Source organism: Spinacia oleracea, chromosome 3 (genome assembly GCF_020520425.1).
Source record: "Spinacia oleracea cultivar Varoflay chromosome 3, BTI_SOV_V1, whole genome shotgun sequence".
NCBI lineage: Eukaryota > Viridiplantae > Streptophyta > Magnoliopsida > Caryophyllales > Amaranthaceae > Spinacia > Spinacia oleracea.
In genome coordinates, this window is record NC_079489.1 from 15,630,955 (window position 1) to 15,648,241 (window position 17,287).

Genomic DNA, 17,287 nt, shown 5'->3' on the forward strand with positions numbered 1-17,287 from the left:
AACTATATTGTATTAAGAGATACTATATTGTCAAAATAGTAACTATTTTATAACGAGTTACTATAAATAAAAATTGTGTGTTTATAAAGAGTTACTATACTGAATGTATAGTAACTATGTATTGTAAAGGAGAACTATAGTATAAACACTCAATAAATTTGTTTAAAAATGTTGAAGTAACTGTATATGATAATAAAACAAGAACATCACTAAAATAGTTGTTCTTTAGGTATAAATAATTGAATATTGGGTGTCTTGGATCCAAATTCTTTGTGTTTCTTTTTTCCTTTCTTTGATGGCTGCTTGTAATTGTCATATTGACCCTTTATTCTCTTCTTACTCTTTCCTTTAGTATTAGCACGATCAGGATCAAGCACAATTGTTATTTCAGAATTAGTTGATTCCCCGTCTTGTGTTTCTCGTTGTGCTTCAGCTTTTGCCTTTTCTTGTTCTGCTATCTTTGCAGCTTCTTCTTTTGCCTTCCTTTCTTCTTCCTTTTTTATGATTTCATCAACTGCTTTATTATCCATTTTAAACTTCTCCTCGATAAATTTTCTGGCCTTTGCTATCTTATGCCCTTTCAAAATTAAGTTATAGTATCTGTGGTATAGAGTTTAAGTGTTAAGTAAAATATCAACTGTAATTGTAAATATATGAAAATGAACTAATGTATATTGAAAAAATTACCTTCTGATCATATGTAATCTCCAACCAGTAAAATTGTTGATTTCACCTTTCTCCCTTTTTATTGTATCAACCCTTTCCCATATCTGTTTCTTTGCATATCTAGTCCATCTTGTTGTTATGTAACGATCTGGAATTGTATTGATTGAATGTATATGCAATATTCTTAAACAATGGAAGCACAACCATCCAGATTCTTCAAAGTTTTTGCATGTGCAAGTGACGGTTGAATCTTCCATTTTGTATTGAACTTCTTGCCTTGATCCTGTTAGATTATTTACATATAATGTAATATTATTCAAAAGAACATCTACTCTAAATAATAAATAAAGATTTATAGTTTTTTTACCTGTTATTCCTTCTATCCACACTTCAAAAAACACTGTTCTTCCTACACTTCCCTTGAACATTGTACTACTTGCCACAGAAAGCTTGAACTCTTCTTCAAAATCACGAAAAAGTGTTATCGTGTATACATTTGCTGCCTGTTTTAATATAGCACTCATACTTAGCTCTGAAGTTGGTATTCCCCTTGTACAGTCAAAGTCGTCTTTTTCTTCGGTTTTTCTCCATCGATTTATTGTAGCTTGAAAAATACTATAGAACTCTGTTAATGTTGTACTTTTATTTGCTTTAAAACCAACATCATGGTTTGTACTTTCACTTCTTTGTGAAGAAAGTATACCGGCAGAAAAAAAATCTTTACTTAAAGCTGTACACCATTTTTCTTTAAGACCATACAATCTGTTGAACCAGTCATCTTTTTCCAGCTTAAAAGTGTTGATCATAGATTTCCAAGTTTCTTCAAAATCATTTGGTGTTATACACCCACTTAAACACTTGTAGAATGCGTTTTTGAAGTTTTTATCAGACTTCAATAAACCAAACCTACTGTTTGCATTTTTACTCAAGTGCCACAAGCATAACCTGTGTCTTGAAGAAGGAAAAACCTGAAAAACAATAATGAATATATATAGTTCCACAAAATAGTAACTATATTTTATAAAGAGTTACTATACTTTATAAAGAATTACTATATTGTCAAAATATTAACTATATTTTAATAAGAGTTTCTATATTCTCAAAATAGTAACTATACTTTATAAAGTGTTACTATATTGTCAAAATAGTAACTATACTTTATAAAGTGTTACTATAATTTTAGAATAGTAACTATATTGAATTAAGAGTTACTATATTGTCAAAATAGTAACTATATTTTATAAAGAGATACTATATTGTTAAAATAGTAACTATATTTTATAAAGAGTTACTATATTGTCAAAATAGTAACTATAATATATGAAGAGGTACCTGTTCTATTCCAGCAGCAATAGCTGCATCTTGATCAGTGAAAATTGATATAGGGTGCTTTCCTCCCATAGCCTTCAGAAAAGTTTCAAACACCCAAACGAAAGATTCTGTGGTTTCATCCCCAATGAAAGCACAAGCAAACATTGTGTTTTTCCAATGGTTATTGATACCAACAAATGGAGCACATATGAGATTGTACTTATTGGTTCTGAATGTAGTATCAAAAACTAGAACATCTCCATATATTTTGTAATATTCTCTCATCATAGAATCCCTCCAAAATAGGCACTCAACTTTTCCTTCAGCATTGAGTCTTACTCTGAAAAAGAACTCGGGATCTATTGATTGTATGTCATACAGTTTGTTCACTAGTGTTTGTGAATCCTTGCCATCAATTTGCTTCATTTTTAACTTGTAGCAGTAGTTTAGATGATCAATCATCGTATGACCTACACAGTCGTCTCCGCCAGTTTCTGTTGACATATACCTATAAGACTCCATTGGTCTTAGACCACATTCTGACATTGCCTCAATAGCTTCTTTTTTAGGTTCTGTCATTTGTCGTTCCGATCGGTGGAGATAATTACTTATTTCTCTTGTCAATGGGTGATTATGTACCACTACATGCTTTTCTATTTCAAAATCTCCATTTTCATTCTTCTTTGCAAATATTTGAGCTTCACATTTTGTTCTTGTTATCATAACCCTCTTTCTCCTTTCTTTCTTTTTTGCATCTGATTGATCATCTTCATTTTTGAGTTCTTTGTTTTTAGGAGGGTCTCTTATTCCAGCAGCAGAGCAGTAGAAGTATTTTCCATTAACAATTGTGGTTCCTTCTTTATATCTATTCTTCCCTTTTCGTACACTAAAACCAATAATAGCAGCATGTTTGCAATATAGATCATAAATCTCATCGGTTGTTTTCCTTGCTTCTCCAATTAAACTGCCATCTAATTCTTTATCAATGTTTTCTTCCTGCTCATTATTTGGATTTTCAAAGATGTTGTGGTTTGTATCAATTGAATGTATTATTGAACCTGTACAAATACAAATATAGTTATCATTAAATGTGATAGTTACTCTTAATATTTATATAGTTACTCGTTATATTTTATAGTTACTATATAATTAACATAGTTACTTAGGATCTATTGATTGTTATAGTTACTCTACAGTTAATATAGTTATTCTTTATATGTTATAGTTACTATAAGTTAAATGTAGTTTATTGCTTATATAGATTATTTCGTTATGTGAAGTTACTCTATAATTAATATAGTTACCTTTCATAAATTATAGTTACTTTATTATAAATATAGTTATCATTATATGGGATAGTTACTCTTCATTTTATACAGTTACTGTTTATATATTATAGTTACTCATAGTTAATATAACTCCTTTTTATATGTTATAGTTACTCTACAGTATATAGTTCTTCTTTATATGTGATAGTTACTCTTCATTTTATATAGTTACTTTTTATATGTTATAGTTACTCTATATTTAACATTGTTACTTAAGATCTATTGATTGTTATAGTTACTCTACAGTTCATATAGTTACTCTTTACATGTAATAGTTACTCTATATTTAACATACTTACTTAGGATCTATTGATTGTTATAGTTACTCTACAGTTAATACAGTTATTCTTTATATGTTATAGTTACTATAAATTAAATGTATTTATTTCTTATTTATATTATTTCATTATGTGAAGTTACTCTATAATTAATATAGTTACCTTTCATAAATTATAGTTACTTTATTATAAATATAGTTATCATTATATGGGATAGTTACTCTTCATTTTATACAGTTAATGTTTATATATTATAGTTACTATAACTCCTTTTTATAAGTTATAGTTACTCTACAGTATATAGTTCTTCTTTATATGTGATAGTTACTCTGCATTTTATATAGTTACTTTTTATATGTTATAGTTACTCTATATTTAACATTGTTACTTAAGATCTATTGATTGTTATAGTTACTCTACAGTTCATATAGTTACTCTTTACATGTAATAGTTACTCTATATTTAACATACTTACTTAGGATCTATTGATTGTTATAGTTACTCTACAGTTAATACAGTTATTCTTTATATGTTATAGTTACTATAAATTAAATGTAGTTATTTCTTATTTATATTATTTCATTATGTGAAGTTACTCTATAATTAATATAGTTACCATTCATAAATTATAGTTACTTTATTTTAAATATAGTTATCATTATATGTGATAGTTACTCTTTATTTTATATAGTTACTGTTTATATATTATAGTTACTCACACTTAATATAACTCTTGTTTATATGTGATAGTTACTCTACAGTATATAGTTCTTCTTTATATGTGATAGTTACTCTTCATTTTATATAGTTAGTCTCCATAGTTTATAGTTACTCTACAGTTACTATAAGTCCTGTCTATATGAGATAGTTACTCTACATTAAACATAGTTTCTCTTTGTATGTTATAGTTACTCTGCGTTAAATATAATTCCTCTTTCTATGTTAGTTACACTACTGCAATTATAATATGTTAACTATATCAATATAACAGTTACTATATATATATATTAAAAGATAATATATCATACCTTCTTCAATACATTGATTTGCAACCATAACTTGCTGAGATGTGCCTTCATCTTCATCTTAAACATCATATACTTCTCTATGATTCTCAAAGTTTTCTAAAATAATAATAATTACTCAATGAGTATGAAAGTTACTATAATTTTCTTCGTAGTTAGTTATTAGGATTCGAATATTACCGTCATAATTATACAATTTTTCTTCTATTGCGCGATTTAAATCGATATTCAAATCGATTAAATCGTCCTCCATTGTTGAAGCTCGAAGAGAGAGAAGCTGTTGGAGGAGAGAGAAGCTGTTGTAAGAGAGAGAAGCTGCTGCTGGAGGAGAGAGATTTCAATTTTAGGGTTTCGCGCATTCTGTTATTTTGGAACACGTGATTTCAAACGGTTCAGTGCTGCAAATTACCTAATTACCCTGGTCCATGGTAACCTTAATGGTGGACCGGGTCCATGCAAGCGTAATTGCTTTTCATCTCGCATCTTGACACTCCGAGCATTACCTATACAATTAAGACAAACACAAGGGTAGAAAATCGGAAAATATAAAATAAATAAAAGATAAAATAGTAAAACCTAATAATAATAATAACAACAACAACAACAACAACAACAACAACAAAATAGAATTTTAATAGAAATAATATAGAAAAATAATAATGAAAACTAACATAATTAAACTATAAAATTATAAAACAAAATAAAAAATAAATTACGAAATCAAAATCTAAAAAATAAAAAAAATTAGCTAAAAACGCTAAACTAAGCTATAAATAATTAAAATGATAAAGTAAGAAAATAAAGACTAAAATGCTAAATATAGAATAAATGACTCGAATAATGCCTAAATGACTACCCTGTGAGTAACATAAATGTCACTCATCAATAATAAATATGCACATGTACGATTTGTACATTTCATTAAATTGTACCTACAAAATAAATAAAATAGAAATAATAAAATAAATATATTGCACAAATCGTATAGGTATCCACTCAAATCATAATGAAAACCTTAGTCTAACAGACTGGGCTCTTCACTATACCCGACTTTTTTTAAGCCATGATGGAAAGGAAGGGGATACATTGCCTTGCCTCTTTTTGGGTTTATGGGTCAGGAGGAATAACCAAATTTTCAAAGGTCGGGATAGGGACTACGCATCAGTTCTGGCTAATATCAATGTTGCGTTAGAAACACTATCATACTTTCGCTTTCATGAGGAATCACGACTTACAGTTTCAACCCTTTGCGGGATCTTTTTACCCTCCAAGGTTCCTTCATGTTCAAATTGGTCGACAACAATGTTCGAATACAAACATCACCTGCATTCAAGTAGACGGAGCGTGGACGAAACATTCTAAAAGAGCAGGTATGGTTTGGATTTTGAATCAACAAAATTTCCTTAATGGCGATATTATAGGTGGATGTGATTTAGGAATGTCTCACTCACCATTCAAACAGAAGCTTCTGCGTGTTTAAAAGGGATGGAATAAGCTCTCGTTTCTTCACTTGCAAGTATAGCAATCTACACAGACTCCGCAAGCCTTGCCACTAATCTCAAGAAGGGGAAAGGTCGGATGTCCAACCGAATTAGACGTTAGCAACTATTCTAAAACGGGGAAAGGATTTTAACTAATGTGATATATGTAAGGTTGATCGGGACTAGGTAAGATCAGCGCACAATCTAGCTCAAGTTGCGGTGATGGAGAGACTACTTTTGTTAGGGTGAGACTTTGGGATCTAGCCAGACGAGATTTTATTTGCTTTTTTTCCCTTACTTTCCTGAATGTAGAGAGAGAGAGAGGGGGGGAGGGAGAGAAAGAGAACTCCAATTTCACATTCTTTCTCCCCCTACTAATGAGGTATTAACTTAGTGATTAAAACAGGTAATGAGGGCACCTTTAAGATAGGTCTCAGGATTGAATCCCCTCTCCCTCATTTGTAATTGTTTTATGATAATGCAGCTTTATGCAAAGTATTGATTTAATGAATTATTCCTGAAAGAAATGATTTTATGAAATAACAATATTTAATGGTTTATTAAACCACCCTGAATGAATGAGATTTTCCTGATTAATGTTCCATTAAAAGAAATGTAAACATGATAAATGAAAGTGTAAGAACTTGTCAAGTTCCCCTGATATGGAGCCCCTGATAAGAAGCACTGGCTTCCCCTGATATGGAACCAAGGTTCCCCCCTGATAAGAAGCACTGGCTTCCCCTGATATGGAACCAAGGTTCCCCTGATAAGAAGCACTGGCTTCCCCTGTTATGGAGCATTGGCTCCCCCTGTTATGAAGCACTGGCTTCCCCTGTTCGTAGGAGACGTCCTACCATGTTTTCATGTAAAGTCCTGACGACCAGAATAATACTGTTAAAAGAAAATAAGGTTAAAGAAATGATGTTCCTGAAATGATATTCCTGAAATAATGTTTCTGAAAATGATGATTTATGAAATGTTTTACTATATTCTATTCTTCCTGTTTATTAAATAAAATGAATTGAAATGATGTTACGATGCTAGGGTAACTCGTTACTGAGTCTTCTGCTCACCGTTTTGTTTTCTGTTTTAGGTACTACTGGGGACCACGGAAACGAATAGTGGCAAGGATTTCACTATAGCTATGTCTCCTAAGTTATTGTTAAGTTGTAACAAGTTCCAGTAAAGATTCTTGATTAAGTTACGTACTTTTCTTAAGGAATTAAAAAGGATTATTGTGTTATTTGGAGAATTAATAGTAATTATTATGATGGTTGCCTTGTAATTCCCAAGAGGGAGTTACGGCAGTAATGTCCCGACCGAATTAGGTTAATTCCGCTGCTAAGTACTCCTTAATAAGTGAATTAGAGGTCGGGGCGTTACAATGGGCCTGCGGGAGGCTGAGATATGGGCCCCGAAATTGTGATCCGAGCCCATTTGAGGGTTTGTGTTTGAGGGTATTTGAGTAATTTCCGCTAAAAGGGGTATTTTGGTAATTTATGTAAAAGTGGGTCCCACAGGGGGCCGAACAGCTTCTTTAGCATTGTTATCTTCCCCAAAAGAGTGGCTTATATCTGAGATTGGTGCCTTAGAAACATTATACTTCACTTCATCTTTCCTCTCAACTCTCAAGAATACAGTCAGTCTCTCCTGCTTTCCATTTGATTTCTGCCATCAACTTGTTGTTCTCTACTAGGCATAGGACTATAGGAGGAGTAGCTTCAATCTTTTTCTTCGGCAAAACTTCATCTTTGACTGTCCCATTCTTTAGCAAAAGGTGTTCAAACTTTTACCTCAGGAATTCGCTAGTGTTTCTGCACATAATACCACATACAAAGTAAAAGATCAAAAGTTTGAGGGATAAAAAGAAACAAGTTGATTTTCTTGAAATTTCAATTCCACTAAAGACAGCAGAAAAGGCAACATAACCAGAATTTATGGCACAAAAGGAACGATACCTGATTCGGAATGAAAACTGACAGGACAAAGAATTACCTGCTCAGTAATGGAAGAACTAGCCGCCCTACTTTCCCATCTTAACGTAAATCTGGCTGCTATTTCTTCGAATAATGTCATGTTTTTCTCCATACAAGGTGGTTTGGGAGTTATGTTCTGCACAAACTGCAGTACCAGAAACAAACTTATTAACTGCAAAATGTAAGCAAGATAGCTGCACACGTGCTGAGTCATTCTGATTTGTGAATTACCTTTTGGTTCATATAGTACTCCAAAGAGTTTTGTATCTTCCCTGGAACAAGTCTCTGATTTCATGAAGCTCGAGTAGATCCGAAAATTTTGCAGCAGGAAACATTAAGAAAGCTACAACCTCCCTTCAGTCATCAGGGCATTATCTGTTATCATCTGTTATCAGCAGTGAAGTTGCAACAATAAGTTCAAACTATCTCAAGGATAAAGATCCTGTTTGGGATGGGTTTAAACTGGCTAGGTCAATAACAGCATAACCATGCTGCAGCCACCAACAAAAGTTATCATTAGTCGGGGCAAGGGTTGGATATAGTAACAGTCATCCAACCATAATATCTATATCTGGTGAAATGCAACATTATTGTAAATCAGATTGAGTAGTAGATTCCCATAACAGAGAGTAAAGAGTAAACTGAAATCATATTTATAGGCATGTGTCAAGGAAGGTTTACCAAATAAATGAGGTAGCATGGTGGAAAATATCTGTTGCTTACAGGCATTATGGTCACAGCCTGATCAAACAGAACCCAACAAATGTAATCAACATACAACCGTGTTAGCCTGTAAAGTGCAATTCTTCCTTGTAGCTCAGACATGAATCCACCTAAAAAACCCACTCTAGTCATTTACCTTCTACATTTAACCATGATCAAAGTTAAAATAAAAATTTCATATCTACCAGAATATTCAAATAACATATATGACAATCCAGCTGACATTATACAGAAGCAGAGTCAGGGGAAGGGGAAGAAGTATGCGGATTTGCTGCATGCAGAAATTGTATAAGAGATATGCAGTGTAACATAGTCATGCCAATCAGACAGACATATGCCACATTAACAAATGATAGGACGTCAATAAGATATTAATTACAAAAATTAGCGCTTCATCTAGCCATCAGCTTACAGGTTTGTGTATCTTGCCCATGCGGATTCAATTTCGAGCAAACAATGAACTTCGATTTGAGGGATCTTCCACCCGGATACGATTATTGGTGTTACAAATCTGCAGAAATACATACCTGACCCCTGAGAATTACTGAGACAATAGGGAAGTAAAGACTAAGGTGACCCAACAAACTGAAGTGCAGAAATTTGTACCAAAACAAATGGTCAAAAGCAATGCCCTCAAAATACAAGGCAAAGCAAGAATAACCTATATACATAAGCATTGTATATTCACATGCCATTTCAAAGTCCAATAACTACCTAAACAAAAGTCAACACTGATCCTTCCTAGTTCATTTTCACCCACTCCCATCTAAGTGATTAAGCCCGAGAGCTCCAGGGCCCAGGTGAGAGGATGAATACTAGCCCCTAGAGTCGAATAACATGATGCAGAAGGAATCATTTCATGCATGCATCTATATAAGTAGTCACTAACCTTGTATAGATCTTCTTTGATAAATTCCATGAGGGGTAATACCAATAAAATGTCTTGATTGTCTGATATATCACCAATAACACACGGGAATTTAGGGAATAATTGAGATGTAAATGCCATTCCCACAAGTCCGAGCACTCAACTATTTCGAGATAACCTCGGGATAAGAACTCGGGCTGCACAATTTCATATTAAGTGGATAATCAACTAACAACCTTTGAAACAATTTAATAAAACAACTCTGATAAAAAGAATTAGAACATTTGATCACATGGATGTACTACCAAGTACCAAAATTCAATATTGCAACTGAAAAATCCCAAGTCCGGAGACAAGTTGTTTCAGTGATTCTAGGGTGACCAACATGGACTTTAAAGTAAATGCTTGCAAGTTAAAATACATGGGATTCGGCACCTGATCATCTGCATGGGTGGATGAAGTGTTTCCTAAAACCTCGTTTTAATGACAGGAATTACATGGTATAGAAATTCAAACTACACATAAGTATATAAAAATCCCCTTAATTTTTGTGGAATCTATTCTAAAATTCCAAGGAGGATCAACAATATGTGAGCAAGTGGTTACATATCAGAATACTATTTATGTGGCAAGCAATGAATTACTTGAGCAGAAAAAAGAATCTAGAACCTACACTAGCAGTCTACCAGTGACATCTCAGTTAAAACTTAAAACTAGAACCTACCCCTTTGAAGAACATTCATTCACAAATTGACATTTGACTCTCCAGAGCTGTTTTTGTCATGGCTGACATTTTGTTCAAGGTTTCCAGTAGTATATAAAGAGACCTTTATCATAAAGAGGATCAATAGGCGTTTTCTGTTTGCATCCCTGATTCTGAAACATCCTGAGGAATCTTGTTTCCATGGCTTTGAACACCGTTCATGCATTTTCACAGGACTGTGAACTCGAATGTTGGAAAGGTTTGGCTGCAGAACCCTTCTTCTTATCAGCCTTTGCTTTCTCCAGCCGCTTCTTCAAGCTATCGACACAAAAATCAGCCTCGAGTTTATCACATCTGACAATAGACCTGATGTAACTTATCTCAAAACTCAAAAGTGCTGGCTTCATCCTGAGATGTCAAGTAGCATCCATAGTCAGAAACAAAAGTTATTGCCAAATAATAAACGATAAACCAATGAAAAGAAGAAAACAAGGTTCTTCAATTCCACCTAGCAATTTGTTATGATGATGTCAGAGCAGAGTGCATGAGAATTAGTGGAGGAGTTGTTTAGAAGCGTGAAATCCTATTATCAGTTGAATAAAATCCTTTTAATTACTCTGATCAGTTGAATACAATCCTATTATCTGGCCTTAATCCTATTTCCTGCTTGTTTATTGTTGACAGAATATTGCTTAGGCTTTCTTAACTGCCTGTTTGAAGTTGATTCTTAGCAGTGTTGCAACAATGTCTCCAAGGTACTAATACGATAAGGTGAACTACTAAAGAAATCAAACAAAGTAACAACTTATAGAAGCTAATATGCCTGGGTACAAGGGTTTTCAGACACCTCAGGTCCTCACTTATGGTATGCGACTTAAATGGACTTAAATGGCTACACAGACTCCTGCCACTATACAACAATGAAGCTGGAGAGCTTGTTTCATTTCTTCTTTTAATGCATATGGACCTTTATACTCCCCACATCCCATCAACGTTTATGGAAAATATTCATTATTGAGCAGAAAAGAAACCAAATAGGCGTTCAGGGAAGATATAATTTCAATAAACCGTTAAAAAGCATATCAATGGAAGTTGGTTTTAAGAAAGAAAGTAACCTTTGATTCAAGTTAATAATGCAGCACAGCCAAGAGAAGAGATGATAATCTAAATGGTCAAATACAATTTCTTTGGTCAATAAACTCTTAAATTATAATTATGATAGTATATTTATATTTTACTGCATATAGAAGCTAGAAGCTATAATAATTAAAAGGTGCACTGATTGTTTACCTCCCTTATTGCAATGGAAGGATCCATTGCATCCATATCTCCAGGAAGTTTTGTTAATGAAATCAATGATCAGTGTTCTGCATTCGTATACTTCTAATGAAATAATAGTGCCATAAACTTATAGAAAGAGTACCTCCTTGTCAAGCACAAACTACCTGTAAATGGTTCATTGTTGCCACTGAAATTCAACTCTTCCGATATCAATTACTTTAAGCTCAGCATCCCTTCCCGAAACCCCCACCACTTCAGTTCGAACCCTAATCCTAAAAAATGGGTGATATAGGAAAGGCTTAATTGCTGAAGATTTACTAGAAGATGATAATGTTTGGGATACAGGTATCAGACAATACCTCAGGCCCAGGGTAATAGTATATGCTATACAAGGGTGCTAGGAGATACAGTATTCCAAAAGAAAGGCATTGGTGTTTGAGTTGGTTTATGGAAACTTCCTCATAATGCGCAAGGCAATCTTTTTAATTACTTCCAGCCCTAGAACTGAAAAGTATATTGTTATCGTAGGTCACAAAAATGTTGGGATGCAAAGCGCAATAATTTCCAACCATCACATACACAGTCAATCTCACCTTGCACACATATTAAAATAAGGTCTAGATCAAACCAAGATTTGCTTCTATTTAAATAAGGTGTCTACAGAAGGGCATCATCCTCCTGATCAATGACATCTACACCAGAGATCAGCAAATCCAGGACATTGTATATATGATCACCATCTGGATGTGATTTATCCCCAGAAACAAATGTTGAAACCTCATCCTTAATCTTAATCCATGATGACCCTGTCTCTTTTACTACCCCTTCAGATCTCATCACCTTTCTAATATCCGCTGCTTCTCTCCACTTCCCTTTTGCAGAGTAAATGTTAGCTAAGGTAGTAAGTGTCCCAGCACAATGAGGATTATGCTCAAGAATCCTTTCAGCTGCATGTCTAGCACGCTCAACATCACCATGAATTCTACATGCTCTCAGCAAAGTTGACCAGATAACCTCATCTACTTCGTATGACATTGTATTGATCATTTTATCAGCTTCCGTGAGCCTTCCAGCTCTGCATAAGAGGTCAATCATGCAGCCGTAATGTTCCTTAGACGGCCTAATTTGAAACTTTTGGGTCATAGAATTAAAATAGCTATAACCCAAATCTACAAGTCCTGCATGACTACAAGCAGAGAGAACTCCAATGAATGTCACAGCATCTGGCCTCAGACCAGCTTGCAGCATTTTGTTGAACAAATCTAAAGCTTTTAGGCTGTCACCATGTTCAGCAAATCCATTTACCATGGAAGTCCATGACACAACATCATCATTGCTTGTACCACTGTATATCTTTGAAGCATCTTTTATGCATCCACATTTGGAATACATAGTAATTAGTGCACTTTGTATCAAAGATTTGTGTTCTAATCCACCTTTCAAAATATAACCATGTAGTTGCCTACCCTGTTCCAGAACTGCCATACTTCCTGAGACGCTCAACATACTAGCAAAAGCAAATTCGGTAGGTTTTGGCCCTTCCTTCCTCATCCATGAGAAATAATCAAACGCTTCTTTGCCATAACCAGCTTGAGAATATCCTGTAATTATGCTGGTCCATGAAATAATATCTTTCTTAGTAATAGTTTCAAAAATTAAAGATGCTGATTTTAACTGCCCACATCTTGAATACAATGTCATGACTGAATTTGCAACTGATAGAGCATCCACAGAACCAGTTTTCATTACATGACCATGTAATTGTTCACCCCAGATAACTCTACCCAGATGTGCACAAGCAGTAATTACAGCTGCAAATGTATATTCATTAGGCCTCACTTCGGAGTCTCTCATTCGCTTAAACTGTTGAACAGCAATCTCTTCTTTACCCATCTGAACATAGGAAGTAATGAGCGAGGTCCATCCAACAACATCAGGAATCCCTATTCTTCCAAACAAGCACATCCCATATTCCAACTTCCCACATTTATTGTACATGGTAGCAAGTGTGTTCACCACATAAGAGCCCAAATCAAAACCCTTCTTCATAACTTGTGTATGGATTTCCTTGCCACGTTCCAGATCACATATATCAGCACAAGCCTTCAATGCAATAGCAAAACTAAATGCATCACAGTGTAAACCAGAGCACCACATTTCAGAAAAATACAACAGCCCTTCTTTACAATAACCAGCTTTAACAAGTCCTGTTATGATGGCGGTCCAGGAAACTACATTCCTCTCTGGCATCTCGTCGAAAACCCGACAACTCTCAGAAATATTACCGGATTTAGCATACATGTCCAGAAGTGAACTTCCCACAAACACAGAATTAACAAGACCATTCTTAACACAAACCCCATGCAACAATCTCCCATTAGTTAGACTATGATTAAGTCCACAAGCTTTCAGAGCTAAACTTAGTACAAATGGGTCAAGTCTAATATAAGGCTCAACCCACATTCTGGAAAACAAATGCAAACCCTCGTCATAGTTTGAGGCATTTACATAACCAGATATTACGTTGGTCCAAGAAACCACATCTCTTTGCGGCATTTGGTCGAACAGTGTACGTGCATCTTCCAAATTACCAGCTTTTACAAGCTCCTTAAGCTGGAGATTAATTTCGAACACGTTTGTAATCTGGGTAGATTGTGTTGGTGGATTGATTTGCGTATTTATAACTGGAGATTCGAGATAATCAGCAGTAGAAATGGCTGATCCTGTGAAGTATCTCCTGACATGGTTTCTTGTCAACAGAATCATAGGCAATTAGGCACCCGCTAAAATACGGATACTTTGTTTTTGTTTGATAACCGCGGAATTAAGTATCGTCACTATCTCTCTCCTCACGGTGGTTCAGAGCGGGGGTGCCGCCGTGCCGGACTTAAGAGTGTGGCCGTGTGGGACAGAAGTGCGTCTGATCGTTTCAGGCTGCTTTCTTTGTTTTGTTTTTTTTCAGTTATGGATTTGAGTCAACTTGCACCAACCTTGTCGACCCGACCCGAACCCGAACCGTAAGTGAATCCTGAAATTATCCTACTCCGGATCTAAATTTTTCTCAAATACTGTATAATTTAATTGAGTCCGGATCCTCTAGAGTTTTAATAAAACTCTACAAGTTAGAGTTGTATCTAAACATTTAAAATCAATGACTCATACTCCGTATTGATGAGAAAAAATAGGGGGAATTTTGGAAAGATAATATATGAACCATTGATTTTTCATTCAATGGTTGATATGTTCAAACTCTACCTTATAGAGTTATTTTAGAACTTTAGAGGATCCAAAACCAATTTAACTTGACTTAAACCTCCCCGGCTTGTAAGTTTCCCTTTATTTCTTATAGTTATTGAAAAAATCTATACCTAGTATTTAAAAACTCAAACCACTAACCTTATATCTTTTTTGTCATTAATCCACGTGTCACCTTTCATGTCTCCCTCCCCTGCTTTCTACCACTAACCTTATATCTTTTTTCTGATTAATCCACGTGTCACCTTTCATGTCTCCCTCCCCTGTTTTCTACTTCATCTTTTACTACATCTCCTTCAATACTTCCTCTTCACTGTAACGATGGGATGATTTTCCAGACTTTTAGAATTCCCACAGGCCTTTCCTCTTCCTATTCTCCTTCAACCCATTTAACATTTACAAGTATTTAGCAATTAATTCATTACTTGACTCAAATTCAAATTCAAATTCAATATCAATTTAATCAATTAAATTCTTACATTCCCCTTTCCAATTTTAATTAGACTGTTTCGATCAGCCATTTAAATAGAACCGTTAATTCAATTGTTGAGAAAAACGATTGAATGTCTGAAACAGTTCAAATTCAATAATAGGATGTGTTCCGGTGTTGTAAAGATGGAAACAATGGGCTTCGAATGAAGGCCCTTTCGTATGTGTTGAAGATCTTGCTTGCTTGAATGAGTCGAGTCCGAATTCACCTGCACAAGAGCAAAGTCACTAGCCTCGGGGGTGTTTCCGAGGAAAGCCCCTCCGATGCCTAAGTAAGAATGATGCTCGGAATCTAGAGAGAAGTTCTCTAGAAGAGTAGTCTTAAGGCGATAAATTGGACGTACCTTGAGGTGTGAGCCTTGGCGGCCTATTTATAGTGTTTGCATAATAAATGCCCATAGGTCATTTATTGCTATTGGGCCTTGGGCCTTGATGGATGGCTGACTAGCCATTGGTAGGTTTGATGCTGTTTGTTTAGAGCCATTGGGTTTTGGACTTAGTGGCCCAATTGAGAATCAATTGGGAGCCCAAACAACATGCCCCCCCAGACCCGGTCCATTTAGAATTAAATGGGTGGGTTTCCAGTTGTCAGAAGTCCAAAAGTTCCCTCTCTTTTTTTGAAAAGGGATGATTTGCATTGATGACAAGTGTTGGGATTTGCATTGTGTCGTGGAGATCGTGGGTCGAAAGGAAGTTGATACGCTTCCCTTTTCTATAAATACCGGGCGCTAAACTTCCTTCAAACTTTACTTTCTCTCTCTTTTAAACAAACTTCCTCTCTTTTCCCGGCGATCGCGGTTTTTGAGTTTCTTCAGATCTACGAAATTCGATCAGCTTTAGACTTCGGGAACTTGTGTTGTTCGTTTTATCGGTGAATTCCGCTTCGGAAAAAGGTAATTTGTTTCTGAATTCTCCTTACTTCTTCGTTCTTCCTTCTACTCCTCAATCTAAACCCTAGACCGAGAATTCGCGACCATGGCAAAGAATAGGGGCAAAAGTAAGTTCGTCGTTGGCTCCTCTAGTGAGAGGGAGAATGTGCCTTCGGGAAGGGTACAGAAAACTTCGAGGGGTCGGCCTTCGGAGAGGCCGGTGGAGAGGCGTTCGACTGGTTGGGATGCTTCCAAAGATGATGTTGTTGGCGGGTCTAGCGTGTCTGAACGCGCAACTTCTGTTAAGAAAGCTGGTTCTTCGGGTGTGCGCCGTCCTTACCCTGAGTTTCCAGTTCATTGGACTGAAGCTGATCCGCAGGGCAAGTATGCCCCGATCTTGCATGAGACCACTAAGATCGATGGTCCGTTGGAGAAATCGGTCAGTGGTGACTGGTTGGTGGAGGCGAAGCTGGGGAACTACCATCGGAGGGCCGAGGAGCTATACGGAATCCAGCACGCCTTGGGGTACTGGTGCGAGCTTCCCGATCAGGAGCGTCCTCGGGTGACTCATCCGCCGAGGGGATTCATCTCTGTGTATACTCATCACTTGGAGAACAGTCTCCGTTTTCCCTTGGATCCCTTCATTTCCGAGCTCCTGGTGTCGTACAACATCAGTTTGGCCCAACTTACACCCAAATCTATGAGGCACATCATCGGATTTAGATGGGTGTGCGATTTTGTTAACTTTCCCTGCTCTGTCGCCGTTTTTCGGGATCTCCACGACCTGTCTTTCAATCACGCTTCCAAGGGGGATGGGTATGGTTGGTGGACCATCATCAACAAAAAGTCCCGAAGAAAAGGGGAGCCGAACTATATTACGGCATACCCTTACCTCAGTTCTGACCATAATTGGAAGACGGAGTGGTTGCTCGTTCGCGTGCCGACGGATCCGAAGCATCCCCATTTTTATCGCCCTCTAAAGTGGTTTGTGACTCCTGATCCTGATATGGGAAGCGTGGCTGCTCCGGATCGGA

The 17,287-nt window shown here is 35.8% G+C and overlaps 3 protein-coding genes across 9 annotated transcripts; all 3 read right to left on the reverse strand.

Annotated features, from left to right (window-relative positions):
• Nucleotides 1-145: 145 nt before the first annotated feature.
• On the reverse strand, nt 146-1,318 carry LOC110781110 (protein FAR1-RELATED SEQUENCE 9-like). The gene is made up of 3 exons (XM_056838932.1): nt 1,034-1,318; nt 688-949; nt 146-600 (listed from the first exon to the last, which is right to left on the reverse strand). The coding sequence occupies exons 1-3, from the start codon at nt 1,188-1,190 to the stop codon at nt 210-212; spliced, it is 810 nt and encodes a 269-aa protein (XP_056694910.1). The 5' UTR covers nt 1,191-1,318; the 3' UTR covers nt 146-209.
• On the reverse strand, nt 1,193-10,562 carry LOC130469509 (protein FAR1-RELATED SEQUENCE 5-like). Its single transcript, XM_056838855.1, has 12 exons — nt 10,484-10,562; nt 9,316-9,449; nt 9,012-9,059; nt 8,925-8,927; nt 8,747-8,806; nt 8,085-8,210; nt 7,728-7,854; nt 4,789-4,929; nt 4,612-4,668; nt 1,999-3,035; nt 1,329-1,634; nt 1,193-1,198 (listed from the first exon to the last, which is right to left on the reverse strand). The coding sequence occupies exons 1-12, from the start codon at nt 10,560-10,562 to the stop codon at nt 1,193-1,195; spliced, it is 2,124 nt and encodes a 707-aa protein (XP_056694833.1).
• On the reverse strand, nt 7,405-14,622 carry LOC110789097 (putative pentatricopeptide repeat-containing protein At3g47840). Of its 7 annotated transcripts, none has more exons than XM_021993748.2 (8): nt 11,650-14,622; nt 10,381-10,767; nt 9,678-9,853; nt 9,201-9,299; nt 8,747-8,898; nt 8,297-8,450; nt 8,085-8,210; nt 7,405-7,903 (listed from the first exon to the last, which is right to left on the reverse strand). In XM_021993748.2, exon 1 carries the CDS (start codon nt 14,404-14,406, stop codon nt 12,298-12,300), a length of 2,109 nt encoding a protein of 702 aa, XP_021849440.2. In that variant the 5' UTR covers nt 14,407-14,622; the 3' UTR covers nt 7,405-7,903; nt 8,085-8,210; nt 8,297-8,450; nt 8,747-8,898; nt 9,201-9,299; nt 9,678-9,853; nt 10,381-10,767; nt 11,650-12,297. The 7 variants fall into 7 exon arrangements, with proteins under 7 accessions (XP_021849440.2, XP_056694905.1, XP_056694907.1 ...); XM_056838927.1 differs by having other exon boundaries at nt 8,297-8,556; XM_056838929.1 differs by having other exon boundaries at nt 8,297-8,898; nt 11,805-14,622.
• Between the last annotated feature and the right edge of the window lie 2,665 nt (nt 14,623-17,287).

Coding starts and splice junctions, on each gene's coding strand:
- LOC110781110 (XM_056838932.1), bottom strand. CDS start 1,190: ATGAGTGCTATATTAAAACAGGCAGCAAATGTATACACGATAACACTT. Junction 950..1,033: donor GTGGATAGAAGGAATAACAG/GTAAAAAAACTA, acceptor ATAATCTAACAG/GATCAAGGCAAGAAGTTCAA. Junction 601..687: donor AGATTACATATGATCAGAAG/GTAATTTTTTCA, acceptor TCTATACCACAG/ATACTATAACTTAATTTTGA.
- LOC130469509 (XM_056838855.1), bottom strand. CDS start 10,562: ATGGAAACAAGATTCCTCAGGATGTTTCAGAATCAGGGATGCAAACAG. Junction 4,669..4,788: donor AAAATTGTATAATTATGACG/GTAATATTCGAA, acceptor ATGATGTTTAAG/ATGAAGATGAAGGCACATCT. Junction 3,036..4,611: donor AAATCAATGTATTGAAGAAG/GTATGATATATT, acceptor GTATTTGTACAG/GTTCAATAATACATTCAATT.
- LOC110789097 (XM_056838929.1), bottom strand. CDS start 14,406: ATGATTCTGTTGACAAGAAACCATGTCAGGAGATACTTCACAGGATCA.